Source organism: Ylistrum balloti, unplaced genomic scaffold (genome assembly GCF_031769215.1).
Source record: "Ylistrum balloti isolate Yb309-2 unplaced genomic scaffold, AGI_CSIRO_Ybal_v1 Utg369696, whole genome shotgun sequence".
Lineage (NCBI taxonomy): Eukaryota > Metazoa > Mollusca > Bivalvia > Pectinida > Pectinidae > Ylistrum > Ylistrum balloti.
In genome coordinates this window covers 204,217-223,589 of record NW_026781929.1, presented here as the reverse complement: position 1 = coordinate 223,589, position 19,373 = coordinate 204,217, and the positions used below count along the sequence as shown (strand labels likewise).

General features: G+C 35.4%; 2 protein-coding genes across 2 annotated transcripts; one reads left to right on the top strand and one right to left on the bottom strand.

Moving 5' to 3' along the window:
• Window positions 1–189: 189 nt before the first annotated feature.
• Window positions 190–12,287, bottom strand: LOC132565143 (galactose-3-O-sulfotransferase 2-like). The gene is made up of 2 exons (XM_060229754.1): window positions 12,217–12,287; window positions 190–1,330 (listed from the first exon to the last, which is right to left on the bottom strand). The coding sequence occupies exons 1-2, from the start codon at window positions 12,285–12,287 to the stop codon at window positions 190–192; spliced, it is 1,212 nt and encodes a 403-aa protein (XP_060085737.1).
• A 196-nt stretch (window positions 12,288–12,483) lies between these two features.
• On the top strand, window positions 12,484–18,111 carry LOC132565141 (uncharacterized). The gene is made up of 5 exons (XM_060229753.1): window positions 12,484–12,624; window positions 13,471–13,612; window positions 15,689–15,877; window positions 16,207–16,386; window positions 17,078–18,111. The coding sequence occupies exons 1-5, from the start codon at window positions 12,484–12,486 to the stop codon at window positions 18,109–18,111; spliced, it is 1,686 nt and encodes a 561-aa protein (XP_060085736.1).
• Window positions 18,112–19,373: the final 1,262 nt, after the last annotated feature.

The window sequence follows — 19,373 nt, the reverse complement described above, 5'->3', positions numbered from 1 at the left end:
TTTTTAGTCTAAATTTAGGTTCCTCGGTACTCATATATGGGCAGACGTGACTGGAAATTGCAGTGATTTAAGAAAAATATTAGCACAGTCATATTGAAATACCATTGCTAACGGATCTGCGCCAAGCACTGGTCTCTACACCATCAGATGTAATTAAAGGACAGAGAACCAACAAAGAGAAAATTGTTATTATTTCACAAACACATCCTCTGACACATTTTGTTTTTCAAGCAAATAATCTAAAAAGTCTACATCTTGAATGATAAGTTTTTTACAATGTTCCCTTGAAATAACAAATGGTTTATTCCACACACTTCCTTCAAATGCAGTTGTAGAGTGGAGGTCGGTCTCGGACATTGCAGAAGAGCAGAAATTATTATACTTTACCCTGACTTTTCTGAAGTATGCTACCTCTTCAAAAAAATCAGGTGGTTGTGTTTTCAATGTTTCTTTTAATTTGCGAAAGAATAATCCGTACAGTTGATAATCTAGATGAGCACACTTTTTATGAAGGTTTGCTTCATCCGTTCCAAACTTCAAGCGAAGATCCTGACTTTTTGTAACATGAAGTCTTCCGTGTAATACATGCCTGAGGTCCCAGTTAAGCATACGCCGCATTAACACAAGGGATTCATCAAGAAACTCTAAAATTAACACCAGGTCAATCTCCATTTTCAGTTTATGTATAAATTCCTCTGCAATACTTTGGTTCCATTTCTGAAAAAATAATCTTCTGGGAAAACCAAGATACCGTGCCATTGAATTGCAGATAGGTTCAGCTCGAGCAGATGAGTTCCAGGTTTTTTCATTACTAGACAAAAAATTCAAAACCGGATTTTTTCCAGGTATATGTAGTATCCTTTTAGGACGAAAGAATCTGACATAGGATTTAAAATGCTGGAAAGGCTCTCTCATTATGGCTATGTACACAGTATCGTTTGGGAACACTTTGCTATAATGTGTTCTGTTGTATCGGGCATGCGCACAAGCAATATCATAACTTCTATTTTTGGGTGGTGGCAGGAAGTACTGTGAAGTAAATGAATAACCACCTGGCTTGTGGTTTCTTGGTACCGCGAAAATGAGGTTCTTTTCATCTCCATAACGTAGAAATATATTGGCTATCGTTGTACTAGCGGCCTTTGGTACCTTTAAGAAAACTATATGATGTACAGACTTGCCCGTTTCACCATGTTTGAATTGGATCGGACTAGGGAAGTCTTCCCTTCTGTAAAACGTCTTATCCGTTCTTAATTTACCGACGGTAATCACGGTGAAGTGTCTGATGCTCTGAATCGCCACCAACAGACATATTCCCAGCAACAATAACCTGAAATATGTAACAACAATCAATAAAAAAATCTAAAGTAAACAAGGCAAGTGACTATTGCAAAATGGGTAAAATCACTGATACAGCAGTGATTCAATATTTAAATCAAAGGCTATCCAAACTGATATTGTAGCATCGCTAGGCAAGGATTCCCCTTCATATGCTAAACTGGAAAGGTGGTTGGCGGAAGTTAACCGTGGTAGCAAGATCCATGGGGATGACTCCCGTCATGGAAGGCCTGTGGTTGGTATATAAACTTATTTATTTTACAACAATTACGAAGTTTTTCCAACTTATATTGATCACTCTTGTTGGCTCGGATGGAAGCGCGCGACGGGCCTTAATGTGGAAGGAAACCTCCGGGTCAATGCTCTTGTTCACAAGTCTGTCATTACCATGGTTTTTCACAACCGTTGTCTGGTAGCTGTTTCTGATGTCGGTATTCTGTCAATTTGCCCCGTAGTTTTCTCTCATTCGTTTCTCATGATCTTTTTTTTGTAGTATCTCATGACCTATTTTTGTCGAATTTCCCTTTGGTGTTTCCCACTACATTATTCTGTCACTTTCCCCAGTATTTTCCTTTAGATGTTACAGATGTCGGTATTCTGTGAATTTCCTACAGTTGTCTAGTAGTTATTTCTCAGGACGTTATGCTGTCAATATCCTGCACTGTTGTGTCGTTGTTTTTTTTTCTCATAACACTATTCTTTGAATTTCCGACTGTTTTCAGTGAGTTCTTTCTCATTACCTTTTAATGTCATTTTATCCGACTGTTGTCTAATAGTTGTTTCTCATGGGGCTATCTTTCCATTCCCTCACGGTTGTCTCGTAGTTGTTTCTGATGACGGTATTCTGTCAATTTCCCTCCACCTCCCCCACCCCCACCCCCAGTCGTTTTCCCTCAGTTGTTTCTCATGACCCTTTTTGTCGAATGTCCACCTATTCCTTTTGTTTTTTCTCATGACGTTATTTCGGCAATTTGCAGCACCGTTTTCTCGTCTTTGTTTCTTAAGTCCTTATTCTGTCAATTTTCCCTACCGTGGGCAGGTAGTCGTTTCTCTTGGTGCATTTTTTTGTATTTCTCAATCATTGTTTCGTAGTTGTTTCTCATGGCGTTGTTCTCTCAGATTCCCCAGTATTTTCCATTAGATGTTACTGATGTCGGTGTTATGTAAATTTCCCCCGTTGTTTTCCCAGTTGTTTCTCATGACCTTTGTTTTTTGTAAATTTCCCCCGACGTTGAATCTTCGTTGTTTCTCGTCACCTTTTGTTATTCTATTTCATTTTATTCTGTCAATTTCCCTTACCCTTGTCACGTGGTTGTTTCTCTGGGCGTAATTCTTTGAATTTCGTCATCATTGTTTCGTAGTTGTTTCTCGTGGCATTATTCCTTTAAATTCCCAATAGTTTTCTCTAAATTGTTTCTCGTGATATTTATCTTTTAATTACCCGCAACATTTTCTCTGAGTTGTCTCTACTGAAATTATTCTGTCAATTTGTCTTCATTTTCCTTTTGTTGTTTCTCGTGATGTCAGTCTGTCACGTATTCGTTTCTCAGGACGTTATTCTTTGAATTTCTACATCGTTTTCTCGTAGATGTTTGTCATGGCGTTATTCTGTCAATTCAAAAACCGTTGTCTCTAATTTATTCCCCATGGCGTTAATCTGTCAATTTCCCCATCCTTTTACTCCAAAATGTCACTCATGAAGTTTTTTGTCAACTTTCCACAGTTTTCTCTAAGTTGTTTCTCATGACCTTTTTTATTAAAATGTTTTTATTTATTTTGTTTGTTTGTTTTGTTTTGTCTGTAGATTTCCACCACTGTTGTCTCATAACAATTTCGCATGACGTTATTCTTTCAATTCCCCCACCATTTTCTCCTCTGATTTTTCTGTCTATTATCCCACCGTTGTCTCTTAGTTATTTCTCCTCTGATTTTTCTGTCTATTATCCCACCGTTGTCTCTTAGTTATTTCTCCCCTGATTTTTCTGTCTATTATTCCACCGTTGTCTCTTAGTTATTTCTCCCCTGATTTTTCTGTCTATTATTCCACCGTTGTCTCTTAGTTATTTCTCCCCTTATTTTTCTGTCTATTATCCCAACGTTGTCTCTTAGTTATTTCTCCCCTGATTTTTCTGTCTATTATCCCACCGTTGTCTCTTAGTTATTTCTCCCCTGATTTTTCTGTCTATTATCCCACCGTTGTCTCTTAGTTATTTCTCCCCTGATTTTTCTGTCTATTATCCCACCGTTGTCTCTTAGTTATTTCTCCCCTGATTTTTCTGTCTATTATCCCACCGTTGTCTCTTAGTTATTTCTCCCCTGATTTTTCTGTCTATTATCCCACCGTTGTCTCTTAGTTATTTCTCCCCTGATTTTCTCTTGTCTCTTAGTTATTTCTCCCCTGATTTTTCTGTCTATTATCCCACCGTTGTCTCTTAGTTATTTCTCCCCTGATTTTTCTGTCTATTATCCCACCGTTGTCTCTTAGTTATTTCTCCCCTGATTTTTCTGTCTATTATCCCACCGTTGTCTCTTAGTTATTTCTCCCCTGATTTTTCTGTCTATTATCCCACCGTTGTCTCTTAGTTATTTCTCCTCTGATTTTTCTGTCTATCATCCCACCGTTGTCTCTTATTCATTTCTTTTGACGTTATTTCGTAAATTTTCTGAAGTAGCAAAAAATTATTGTAGAGGTTATAAAGTTCTGACATGAAAACTTTTATGCTTAACTAAGCAAAATTGTTTCCAGTTTAAGAGTATATGTATTTATAACTAAGTATATTTGTGGTGAGGAGTTACCTTATGCAAGAAGTTGTTTAGAGATCCTGTCTCTGTCGAGTTAATGTTATTCACATTAAACACAGCTAAAGGACATGTACCGTGTGGAGATCTATCTTATGTCGTTCATCTAATCAACTAATGTCTAGCGGCCGTGATCGAGAATAATACAAAACTCATCATACCGTCACCAATGTTATTACTTGGCTTTTGAAGTCGGACAAAGAAATGTTTGATTATAGCCAAATGTAGAATCCCTAATATCTTTACCAAAAAACAGAATTTAAAGTAACGCACATCTACAAATGTTAAACTAATATCGTCATAGGGACACCATGTATTCAATGACAATCTAATGTTATATTATAATCGTCAGAGGGACGGCGTATTAAATGCTGATCGACGTCATTTTAACTGTCTGTCCATGCGTGAGTGCGTGCTGCGTGTCATGCATGCGTGCGTGCGTATTGGCAATTCGTAGTAAAATTCTTGTGTACAAGATGCCTTTTGCACATCACCTAATCGCCAACACTTCATTGGATATTAAATGGTATCTTGAAAAAACTTCAGGTCTTCGTCATCGGTTGTCAACTAGACTTTTCTAAAACTAATAGTACAGTACGAATGCTTCGTCAGCTTCAGTAACATGGAAATAAAATGGTAATATTCTCACCTTATGATGATTACATCTTTCTCAAATTCGTACCATTTTTATGGTAATTGGAGATTGCTCATAAACCCATCAAAGTGTTCAGTTTGCATTAACACGATACTTTCGTAAACTTATTTTGGTGATCATTGGTCAAGGTTTCTGCTAAGAAAAAAAGGTACAATTTTCAGTCTTTTCAGTAGGGATAATACTACATCTTGAGCCATTACTTTTACAAATGTTTTCTGTGACAATTTCACATGCTTAAGCTTGTTCATATAATGACGAAATCAACCAAAACAAAACAAAAAGAACCGAATATATTTCACAAGTACAACGTCAAGGAATTGCTATCCCCTCAACTCAAAATACCAATGTGATACAATAGACGGTGAGACTTATGTCTTAGAGTGTTTCTTACTTCAGGAACTAAACTATATGTGGAACTACATATCAACAGAATGTCTCTTAAGATCATTTTTTCTGTTACAAGGGTAGAATGCAGGTTATTTTAGATGTACATTAATGTGACGACAATATTATATTATGCAAGTGCCACTCACCTCCGACATGTTCTGCAATTAATAATTCGAAAACAGATAGCCATAGAGAATCTATATCTGCCCATGTTACAGATGTACGCCCCTGCTCGGCACACGTTTGTGTATACACTAAGGATGGAACAAGGCTGTACTATCGTTGTCACTAGATAGATATACAGTCATTGGTACGACACAAAAACAATCGTGTAAGGACACTTTTCCTAATACAGCCGATAATGGCTTGTTAGAAAAAGATCTGGTTGATTCGGGATGTTGCTCACCGGTATCTCAAAAGACCCTAGGATACAAACAACAAACGCCTATTGTCTGTGGAACAGGCAATAAACAGTGAATATACAAACATAAAGCAGTAAGCAGTGAACATAACAACAGTAGGCAGTAAGCAGTGAACATACCAACAGTAAGCAGTGAACATACCAACAGTAGGCAGTAAGCAGTGAACATACCAACAGTAGGCAGTTAAGCAGTGAACATACCAACAGTAGGCAGTAAGCAGTGAACATACCAACAGTAGGCAGTAAGCAGTGAACATATCAACAGTAGGCCGTAAGCAGTGAACATATCAACAGTAGACAGTAAGCAGTGAACATTTATGATAAAATAAACTGTAGGCAGTTAGCAGTGAACATACCAACAGTAGGCAGTAAGCAGTGAACATATCAACAGTAGGCAGTTAGCAGTGAACATACCAACAGTAGGCAGTTAGCAGTGAACATACTAACAGTAGGCAGTAAGCAGTGAACATAACAACATTAGGCAGTAAGCAGTGAACATACCAACAGTAGGCAGTAAGCAGTGAACATACCAACAGTAGGCAGTAAGCAGTGAACATATCAACAGTAGGCAGTCAGCAGTGAACATACCAACAGTAGGCAGTCAGCAGTGAACATACCAACAGTAGGCAGTAAGCAGTGAACATACCAACAGTAGGCAGTAAGCAGTGAACATACCAACAGTAGGCAGTAAGCAGTGAACATACCAACAGTAGGCAGTAAGCAGTGAACACACCAACAGTAGGCAGTAAGCAGTGAACATACCAACAGTAGGCAGTAAGCAGTGGACATTTATGATAAAATAAACTGTAGGCAGTTAGCAGTAATCATTTAAGTTAAAACAAACAGTAGACAATGAGCAGTGAACATACAAACAGTAGGCAATTAACAGTGGTCATTTAAGATAAAACAATCTCTAGACAGTGAGCTGTTTGGTAACTTTGAGATAAGTTCACATATAATAGAATGACTTATAATCTCTCGGTTTCGTAACTTAAGCAACAATATACAGTTCACAACATTATAGAAAAAGTAATAATCTCTCGGTTTCGGAACTTGAACAACAATATACAGTTTAAAACAATATAATGACTAATGGTCCCTCGGTTTGGAAACTTACACATCGAGATACAGTTCAAAACAATATAATGACTAATAATCCCTCGGTTTGGAAACTTACACATCGAGATACAGTTCAAAACAATATGACTAATAATCCCTCGGTTTGGAAACTTACACATCGAGATACAGTACAAGACAAAATAGAATAACTATTAGTCCCTCGGTTTGGAAACTTACACATCGAGATTCAGTTCAAAACAATAGAATGACTAATAATATCTCGGTATGTTAACTCTTGCACATCGAGATACAGTTCACAACATATGGAGAATGCCAGGAAGAAAAACGTGATATTGAGAACAGACCCTTTAATATTGCATCATGCTGTTGAGGCAGGGTGTTTCTATCTTAAAACTTCCATAAACAAACACTTTTTATAGCTGTCATCAATTTACTTACATGAGGATGATCTCTGGTTTACTGAAAACGTAGACAAATCTAGGGCAAAGTCTAACCAAAAGAAATATTTACATGGAAACTCTTAAGAATAAGATTAGATGTTCCGGAACACAGTTTTAGTTGTGTTTTACGTGTATATTGTTTTACAACACCTGGTCTTTTCAACGCTTTAAGTGCAACAAGACCAGGTGTTCCGAATGAGAAGGTATTTTTTGCTTCGTCGGCGATAACCCCCATATCAATCTTGGTCAATCCCAATAGTAATATAAAATTCATTGTCAAGTTAGATACATCCCTTAACATTTTTCATAAAACTGATCTATGTTTGGATTTTAAGGTGTGACGTGCCCGAGGGCGAATACCTTGTTCGGCCTGGACGCTACCAACAGATAACTAAGAAATTTGTAAATTCAACAATTTGTTTAGACAATAAGAGATATAAACACTCAACACAACAGTATTTACACATCATAAAAGATTAATCTTACAAAACAGTGATACAGGGGTTCAATGGTACAGTGGGGATCTCTCACACAATAAACAATTCATATTATCAAGGAATTACACTATTTCCTTCAACAATTCCCTTTCCGAACAATTTATACTTTTTTATAATTTATAACTAAATTTCACTGGAAAATCAATTGAAATATAAAATTCCTTAAGACAATAAGAAAATCAATCAGTACTATTAATAATAATTCAAAGTTCAGTTTATTCTAGATAACTACAGTTATTACAGGCTCCAAATAATCATAAACATACCCCAATACATCAAATCAGCTGATATTGTAAACAATGCAACAGTTCGGCAATGTCGCTACTTCTAGTACACTTGAACCATGTTCACGACTCAAAATAAACATATTTCATAAAACTGATTTATCTATGTTTGGATTTTGAAGAATGAGATAAAGCCTCGGTATTTTATCAAATTAGACATGTAGATTATGTTGTAGGAGATCTCAGACTACACAGAACATTTCAGTTTAGAAACCTAATCAACCGACTATTGCTATTAAGCATGAATTAGAAGAAAACAGCACAGGTGGGCTTTACATAATATTAGATACCACATTTCACTTTCCGAAACCTTATTGACTAATACACATCTTGTCATACATTTATGGTGTGGTAAGCAATAGATAAACAGTACAGGGTGGACTTCACTCCGTAAAGCATCAACTCCAGATTGTATACAGATATAGCAATATGGACGTCATGGTGGATACCTTTCCTTTAAGATTCTTCATTAATATAACAAATCAGTTTTAACCTTGATATAAAATTATATGAATTATATAAATAACCTTTAGCGTTTGAGAAAGTTTACAAACATCCTTGTCCGTATTAGAATCACGACTGAGAAACCGCCATTTTAGAGTTATCTTTAGAGATACAACACGCAAGTGACAGGTGTAGTGCAGTTAACCTAATCTGTTTGTATGCACTTATTACTTCTCTTCAATTAATATAGGATGTGAATTTATTATACAAGATGCTGGTAGTATTAAATCTGGTGATGAATTCACTGTGGCAGCTTTCCTCTTGCTTTGTATAACAAGGAATTACCGAAAGTAGGAATAATAATGATAATAATAAAAATCTTTATTTTCAGAGGATAAATATATGTTAAGCCAAAGGCTTATCTAACACATGGTCCTCTTGTTAGTAAAAGTACATATCAATGGGTTAGTAAAAACAACATGTATGAGTAAACAATAAACTTCATCTGTTGGATACCTGATAAAAATCACATGATTACATACATTATTGAAAAGTATACAGTGTACAAATAAAAGATGTGGTTGCTCTAAAAAGTAAAAAGCAGCAGTATCTTGCAAAATTGTCTACAAATCAAGTAAAAGTTTGACTAGTAGTCTTTTAAAAGTAGTAAAACAATTGATCCCCTTAAGTTCGTGAGGTAAAACATTCCAATCTTTGAAACTCGATACTAAAAAATGGTTTGAGTAAAAAAAAACATATTTTGATAATGGTAGACGGTCTCATTCATGACGTCAGAACATATGATCGAGAATTCGAGAAATATGACCAACAATCTATTCACTGATTGATGGCTGATATTGATACTTGCACGTGACAAAACATAGTTATACCTAAGATAAAATATTTGTATACTAACTCAGTATAATGACCTTGGAAGCAAACCTGTGCGTGTTGTGCTAGGTATGGGTATATGAGGTAACGACCAGACATGATGCATTACCGAATTCTGATAACATAGCCACATACACGATTGTCACAGGTAACACACAGGGGAGTTACATATGTACATGTAATGTCCTTATACACACTCAGTTATAGTGTGAAAAGAACAGTGCATGACATCCGTTTATATGCCTTTATGAGAATGAAGCATAACTGTGCTTGTCTATTTATCATTCCAATGTTGGTAACTGTCGGTGTAGGATTGTATTTCATGTGTCCATAATGTATGGCATGTATATTTCACAGTACCGGAAGTGTTGTGATATGTTTTATGCTATATGTACCATCATAGTCCTGAATGTGAGATGGAATATATGTGAACATGAATGGAAGGGAATTCAATTTTTGTACAAATGATAGGTCCCGGCACCTTGGACCAGGAGTGGCGGGCCGAATAGGGAAATAGTAAAAATTCTTTCAAATCCTCCGCAAGCCTCGTGTTTGACAACTTAATAACTCCCCTCGGGTTGAGATACCCCTATCTCACCCCAAAGGGGGTGAAAGATTTTACTATTCTTTATCTGGTCCTGGTGACACTCTTGGTCCCCATGATCTTCGATCCGAGATAAGTTCGAAAGGTTCTTAAGTTTTCCATTTTTACGAAACTGGTCTGATGGTCATGATGACTTTGTGGATTACTAAAATATTGGAATCAGATTCAGTCTCTGATTAAAATTAAAAGAACCCATTATTTGAAATCCCTCCCTGAATTCTCTTTTGTTTCATACCTTACTGTGGTGTATTCAATTCCGTTCTCATCTGTTTTTATTCAAACGAGTCACGCTTTAGCTGGTGATGGAACTCGAGTCCCCGCGTTACAAAATGAACAGAAATGTTAAACCAGGCACATTGTCTCTAAACTATTACTGATGTTTCTGCCCCATTGAAATATTCAGATATTTTTGTCAGATCTCCTCTCTCTACTATTTATTTATGTTGAGTTGGGCGCGACAGTCCAGGTGACAACCTTTCCTTCAGGAGACCATTTAAGAGTTTATTTGCTTTTTTGAATTCTGGTCTATTTACAATGTCAATGTCGACTCAATTTATGTCCTGAGAATGTCAATTGACTGCTGCCCTGATATTTTTAGTGTGTTTTTGTGATATTCACTTGATGTGAAATCTCCTGGTTTTGTCTTGGGTCTCTCAGTAGAATTTACCCATTTGTTCAGCCAATATTTCTTTGGACACTGCTGTAGTATCCAGTTCAGTACCACGACATTTTTTGTGTCAATCTTCAATATGATTACATCTATTTTGTATTTATATCTCCTGATTGACTCTTAATTGCTAATGACTGGTACACTACTGACAAGTAAACGCGTAAATTGGGAAAAATTTAAAAAAAGTGTAATTCTGCAAAGCAAAGTAACAGTACTATCAGAGAGAAAGAAAACAAATTTAAACTGATAAATATTCTTTTGATTTCTTTTATTATCATTACTATTTTAATTTCATGCACTTTCTGTGGCTTTTGTGGTGCAAAAAGTAAATTTATGTTAAAGATTACTTTAGAATTATAATTTATAGAAATTAGTTCAACTAGGCCTGGCAGCAAATGGTATTGGATGCAGAGAAGTATCAGTATTTTACTTAAGTATAATGTGAGGTGCCGATACAATGGCAGGTTTAAAATTAAATGTCTGAATTGTATTTGTATTTTTCAGTGTGCAACTGTCAACAATCGTCAAATTATCAACAACTTTTACAAGTGGTTTATTACCGTGAAAAAGCTTTAGACCCCATTTTGTGTGTTTTTCTGTTGTTGTTGATTTTGATTGCGTCATGTCTTCATACCATTTCAACTCGGCTTCATTGACTTTCTTAAACCTCAGACTTTCTGAATGTGGGCTGATGGGTGTTTCTGTTACTTTCAGATCCTGTTTGTTTTTTTTTTTCATCTATTTCGGATTCCATGTTCACGACATCCCCAGCAACTTCACTTTGTGCCAAATATTGTAATTCTTCAGTGTTTGTTTCTTAAATAGCAATACCAGGCATTAAAATGCCCATCAGAAGTTCATTGTCAGATTCAAAGTTCAGATTTGATGATGAATCTGGAGTTCCATCGAAATCTTGTATGTCGCTTAGAAGTTAAAAATTACCAAAGTTTGACATTTTAACTAAGCAGACGACACTGGATGAATAACACCAAAACTTGATTTTTTTCCAATCAGTGTTTTTTTTATCCTTATTATGACATATTTGTTTTGAAATATTTTCAAAATTAAATATTATTTTAATGTAATATTTTTTTAACAAAACCACATCTGTATGAGAAGTGAAGAAATGCAAGGGAGGCAACTCCAACTTTAGAATGAAAAATGTATTCATACGCCAACTTAAGAGTACACTGAAAAATGACTTGAAAAAATTTTGGAAGGTACATTGAGTCCAAGTTTAGTGGAAATATCAATATTTTATATTGGCTATGTTTGTCTATAGATGAAATTCGAAATGGCCCATGACTTTAAAACGTTACGATACCTCATCTACCGAGAAATTTCTCAATCAGATCACCAAATATAAGCAGCATACTAATGACCGAAACAAAGAGTCTCAAGGCTTCAAACATGTACGATACCTTTAACTGTAGGAACGATCGTCTCTAAGGTAAAGATCGGATATTCTGAATCAACACTAGAACAAAAAGTTTTTCCAGTTACATCATTAATAGTAGTGATTTGAAACAAATACAATTTATTAATGCATTGTTTCGTCTATACACTAAAATGTGTTTGTTGAAGGACAATAAAATGACACTGGTACGTTATGTATACATGTGCATCTCTTCACGGATCTCACAAACACAAAAATATAACAAAAACTTATCTGGACGACCTACTTTTATCTATGAATATGAGCTTACATTCCCTTGCTACTAGACAGATGTTCGGCAAAAAATGTCTGATTAGTTACTCTATTCGATGTTCGCTGCATGTCCTTAAAAATCAATGTATGATTACATCAGAAGCAAACGTATATAGAAATATTTAATCTCGTTTCTGTCAATAGCAAGGGCTATGTCAACATACCTTTTTTTATCTTGTATACATGGTAGTTATAGATCTTATCAGCTGGCGAAAACCCTACACCGAGTATGATAACAATATAACAGTTATAATCTCTAACCAAAATGGCGTCAGTATTTAGAAATCAGAAAAAGATCTACACCTTAAGAGAGTTTTACGAATCAGATGTGAATCTTCCGGTTATTATCTACATTGAAGAAGGGTTCAAGGGAAGCAATAACGTAGAAACTATTGGACCAGCACAGGTATACATGAAAATACCCATTTTAATCGTATACGTTTGTTCTTCTAATGACCTACAGCAGTACTCTATATCTAGTAAACAAGGTCTGATATGAGGAAGTTATATACATGTGCTTCAAATTACTGCAAAGACGAATTTAGGTGAGGTGTATCATTATTGTGTATAATATGTAAATAGAGTAAAAATCTCATGTATGACCATGTTCATCATTCAATCATATTGTAAAAGACTGATATAATATTTCCGATTTGCCGATATTCTCAGTCTATGTCTAATGTGTTTGTGACGTCACAAGGCATATGACGTCACGTAATAAAGTTATTACGTCAAGATGTTGGGTCGTATTACGTATTTACGTATGGTAAAACTCCGTCATAAATTTGTTTTGGAGATAATTTTTTTTTTTTTTTAATAAGACGAATTATCTTGTCGAATATCATTATAACATAACGCAGAAAATGTGTTATCCACCAGAAATCATAAATTGACATACTGTGCTATTTAGGCTTGCACCATATGTTAACTGGGTTAAATATCTGATCTGTCAAGAAATTGAGAGATTTTCACCATGAAAAATACATCCAGTAATTACCGACATTTCTACACAATCCTAATTCAAACTCCAAATCGTGATAGCTATAACATTTCTATTGGTCAGTATTGACCCCGCACCCCAAGTCTTAGAAGAACGGAATAGCTGAATGGTGCAGCTGTATTAATTATTTGACTTTATTAAATCTGATACTAAATTGGTATTGAAAAGTATTACTTACTTGTGTATTTTACATAGCATAAAAAAACGAACACGTTTATGGAAATATGATTTTTTTTTCTCTTCTGTTTGTAGTATTTCTTCATTCATGCGGTATACAAACAGAAGAGGGTGATGACAAGAGGTCATGTCCCGGCTGTGTGTACTGACAAATGCCTCCTCAGTATCCCTGTTACATACCCAATAAAATTCAGACGTGTGGAGAGCAGACTTGATGGTAGAGTTACCTCCCCTGTCCTTTTTTTTTATTTGTGGTGGTTCTTTAGGTTATTTGAATAATTTCTCATTCTCATTTTTTGTTTTCCACCTTTACCTACCGTTCAATCTCTCTCTCTCTCTCTCTCTCTCTCTCTCTCTCTCTCTCTCTCTCTCTCTCTCTCTCTCTCTCTCTCTCTCTCTCTCTCTGGGATGTGGTATAACATTATAGGATTTGCAAAAATGTGAGTGTTAACCTTATGTATATTTTAGTTTTTTCCATTCAGAATTGAAACGGAAAGAAAATGTTTGAAGTACTTAAAGTATGCATGAATTTTACAAATTGGGTTTCAGTTTTCTTCCAGAATTTTGATTTATCACACATATACACACACACACACACACACACACACACACACACACACACACACACACACACACACACACACACACACACACACACACACACACACACACACACACACACACACACACACACACACACACACACACACACACACACACACACACACACACACACACACACACACACAAATATATATATATATTTATATACATAGTATACATTACACAAGTGTGATCTCTTACTGGGGAAGCGAAGTTTGTATGCATTGTTTTATTTTTATTTAAGATAACCTGTATTACAGTGTAAATTGACTCTTTCATTGTGCGTTTACATTTTCCATGAATTATGTTTAATCGTTACAAAAGCTAACCTGGATTTAATTATATGTTAGTAGCTGATCACGTGTAGTTAAATGAAATATAAATAGTTCATTTCAACATTTTACTACGATTCAATAATAATTTTTGAAAAGGTTAAGAGAAAAAGAAAAGGTAATACATACATCTACTGTTCTTTTCACTCGCAAATTAAAAACTAATCTTTCTAGTCCTTGTGTATTACTTTTTTATAATATGTAGTCTTTGATCAAGCGAAGACCGGAAATATAGAGTAAAATCCAATTTGCATATTCAAATAACTCATTTAAATATGTTGTACTATTTGGACATAGTGACGTTTTAAATGTCCCTTTTGAGACAGACTCTCGCCCACCATCCTCCCTTAAGTATTTTTCTCATAGTGGTCTCATGAAATCGTCTATGTGGGTGTAGCGTCATTAGTATACACGGTTTAAAGCAATGCATTTCCCTTCTTTGGTATTCACATTTAAAATAACCAGTATGTGTGGTTTCCAAAAAAATTTTTAAAGCTAAATAAAGCTATCCTTTTATTGAATTTTTAATTCGTTATATACAATTAGTTGCATCCGGAAACCGAATTTGATTGTACAATTTACAAATGTAATACCCTAATTATTTGCTGTGTCATTCAAATTCTTAGTTTATTTTGAAATGAATGAAATATTTAATATATATATACACACAGCAGGATATCACGTCTTCAAAACGAAGCCAAATGTCATTTTCCTGGCAAGCTTTGGTTGTCACATGAACAAAGCTCCCAAATGTAGTGTTCTCTTTGTCCACTCTCAATCGCCGTTAAAAAGTCGAACGTGCTAAGTCCGTTATGATCTGCTGAATTTCGATACACTGATGAGGTTTTTTGTAGGCAAATTTTAGTCATAAAGCAATGCATTTCCCTTCTTTGCCGTGCATGATGTTAATCTGTATGTGTGGTTCCAACAGACTTTTTAAATCCTTTTATTGAATTTTTAATTCGTTAGCGTAAATTGCATCCGGTCGATATGTGGTATGATCTAGAGACACTAAGTATGGGTGTCATTCAAATTAGTTTATGAAGACATATTTAATATATACCCATATACACACAGCACTAGGCTGTATGATCTTATGACCTTTAGAAATGCTGCAACAGATTGATTTTGACTTTCAAAACGAACTTTACTTAAACTAACCCTTTAAAACAACAACAATGCAAAAGTTAATTTTAAAAATTCTAGTTGTCTTTCATTCATGTATCTAAAATTATGTTAATTCCTAAAAAAGAAAAATGACCATCCGACCAACCATTACAGCTACATAATTACTGAAGGGTATGTAGATAAATAAAGCGGTATTCCTTGATGCTAATTTCACTTTTCGTTTCCCACAGTTGGATCCGAGGAATTTATGTGGTCCCTCCTCCGGAAGTATGATCCACCATTCCAAGTACAAATGTCTCGGACGGATGGACGCAGTTTGAGCGTAGGACTGACCTCCACGACTACATCGAATATTTCAAATCTCCTTGTGATGCGAAAATACAAGGAAATATATCTTCTTGGCAACCTTTTGGACCAAGGTGACGTATGATTTAGTCAATAGAAGCCTGCAAATTACAAAAACACGCCAAATAAGAGCTACATGTACATAGGAAATGAAACGAAACTTTAACATAGGACAATTATATGATTGGGATACGAACATGTTAGGTAAATCATAGACGCATGTGTTATTGACAATACTGGGAACTTCTAACATTTTATTACATAAGAAATTAAGAGTTGTTTAATAGATTTTACGTATTTTAAATACATGTACATAAAATGCAAAATTAAATGGAATTGTAAGGAAACAATGACCACATGGAATGAAAGTTGATGATAACATAGAGATCTATCTGTTAATTAGGGAATGGAGCTCTTTATTACAAACACGTGACAGCCATTCCACTCTATATGCAAGAGGTCAAGGTCAGGTTAGTGGATGGATTTTCAAAAGGAATGGCAGGTCAATTTGCACTCTACATGGATGAACTGTACGCATTTGCTCTCCAGAATATTGATCTGCGCGGTAATCATGGGAATAGAGGTAATCCAGCAATATTTGATAAAGCCTTATAACTTTAAAGCAAAAACACATAGTTCCAAATAAAAACATGGGAAATAAGAAAAAAAAAACAAAAAAAAAAAAAAAAAAAAAAAACAAAAAAAAAAAAAAAAAAACAAATAAGTTTCAATTTAGTACTCATTTTATCTAGCAATAAAAAGAATCCATTTTTTTGTATAATGGAATTTTACCTTATCAAAATGTTACATATTTGTTTTGTATAAGTATGATCATGCACACGTCTCATATATTCTCATGGGTGTCCTATTTCTACGTATTATGTTCCATTTTGATTAATTATCAGCGAATTGTCGATGTAATGAATAAGAGGGCTATATTGTTGTTTTGTTCAGAAACCTATCTTTAATAACTACATCTAATGTGGTCCGGCGTAGATGTAGTAACCGTTTTTAGAACTTCATGTCATTCCGGAAAGTGGTCTCCACAGTAAGTTTTGAATAGTTTGACAAAATGATAATAACAAACAGATTCCCCAAATTCTGGAAAATGATATTTAATTTTTTATCCTTTCCACTTCTACTTTTCTTTGATTTTGTAGGATCATGTGACGAGTACTTTTTTTTTCTCTTCATCGATACTCTTTAACCAATGCTTCTTTATTCAGGGAAATGAAAGTAATTAAGAAAGTGATTGCATTTATTTCCAATTTCAGACATATCAATTACTATGGAGAAAACAAACACGTTTGCTAAGTCTCAAATGTGTGAATACCTCGAACCTGATCGTTACATAGCACTACAGTGGCCCAAAGTTCCAAAGGAGTCTGCAGAGAGTAACTTTCGGCAGTCATACAAGCCAAATCTAGGCTACAGTAACTCTACTTGCAGTCTGGAGCCAACGGCTTTCAGAACTGAAAAAAGATTACGTCAGTTAGAAGAAATTAAACTAGCGGAAGGACATGACGAAATCACCAAGGTCTTCACTCAGGATTACACACCCTTAGATGATATCCGTGACCTTAAGAGACCGGTATCGGTACCGGAACAGCGGAAATACTTAGAACCAACAGCTCCACCGAAAGAGGAAATGCCGCCCGGGTTGCCTCCAAGATATCAAACTGCATTGCCCGTTGTAGCTAAAGGAACAGAGAAATCAAAGAATAGTTCATCTGAAAAAAATCCTACGGAAGATGATGACGATATTCATGAAGATGAGATGAAATATTTTACGTCCATTCCGTTTTACGACAAAAATAGAACGGGTATCCAGATGAAATTGTCAAAAGAACTAATGAAAGTTTGCGAAAGAAGAAAAGAGCCCGAAAAAGAAGACAAAATGACGTCATATAACCACATTGAACCGGAAGTGGATTATGACATGCTTCCTTCCGGACGTCAACCAAAGTCATGTGTGGGGCAGAATAAAGTACATAGTGCAGGTATACACCGAGGAAATGTACCTGACGTAACATATGAAACCCGAAATGATCATGGGGAAAAGCAAACAAGGATGAACTTCGACCCTCAAATGGCCTTTGCTCGAATGACCGTTGATGATGTAGTGGAATTACTGAGAAGGTTGAATTTGGATAAATATGAGGCAGTGTTTAGAACCGACATGGTCGACGGATTCATGTTGAGTGATCTTACAGAATCTGATCTCCGTGACAGCTTTGGATTTACAAGCGTTGAATCGAAAAGGTTGATGAATTTTATATTGCATAGGCATCTACCGAAGATGATGTGAGATGTTGAATTACGTGGATGTTTGAAGTGTTAAAGGGTATACCAATTATTCTTTCATGGGAATACCTTTTTAGCAGATCGTAGTTTGTGTTGCAAAGATAAACAATTGCTAACAGAGATAACTCTCGCATCGTTCACCATCGATGTAAACTATTGCTGATCTACTACACATGTTCATGTATAATTCTAGTAGAAATACGACCACATTTCTAGCCAGTATGTTTTGGTTCCTGAAGGCATGTGAGTACATCTCAATAAACCTACAACACCCGAACAGCGTGTGGACTTCTTCATCTGCAATCATCATTACTGTCGCCGTGAACTCGGAAACAACTATATTGCGATCACCGGTCACTCGTTGGGTAAGTAAATTGATGTTTTACCTTTTTATCCGTACCAACCTTTGAACCTTAGTTTTTTATCTTTGCATATATACATACTTTTTTATTGTTCATAATTCATTTTCAAAATACAAAATGGAAGAAAATCAACAAACCCAAACTTCAACTGAATATGCTATTCACTTACTTACGGCTAATGCCATTAGTGTCAATAACCAGTCACAACGACTTAATGCATTAGAAAATACTACCAACAGATTAATACTAAGTAATAATTCGTAGTGTACAGGTAAACTTTTAGATAGGGACAGAACATAATTTGAACAATGGATGCTGGACATCGATAAACAGGCACATGTTTCAGGCAATACACACTAATAGCCTTGGAACAATTATTATTGTTGTTCATGTACCTTTAATGGATGTTCTAAACAAATGTCGTTTATACAACGTATATGATACTCCAGTTTCAATGCCACTCCCGCCGTCTAACCAAGTTTCGAATCCCCAAGAATGTAATTCTTGCAATCTTGTTGCTAAATACCACCTGAAATCCTCAGCCACTGCTGTCAATCCAGAGTTATCTAAATATTTACTTCTCAACATAGAAGACATTCGTACTTGTTCTCATTCTTTTTAACACCAGTGTCAATTAATTTCCCCAATATATCCCACTGATTTAAGTAAACACTTTAGTGTTGCCATGTTTACAGACAATAAGTTAAACATAAATAAATATCGTGTTACTATTGTAGTTCCTTGTCTACAACTTCCTTTAGAGTATCATATCACTGATGGCTCATGGGTCATTACATATAACATGAAAATAAGATTTTCCGTTGTATGTCACGATACAGGCAAAATTTCGCATGTAATTGTTAAACCACCCCTTCAATTAATGCATGTGCCTAAGTCGTATTCA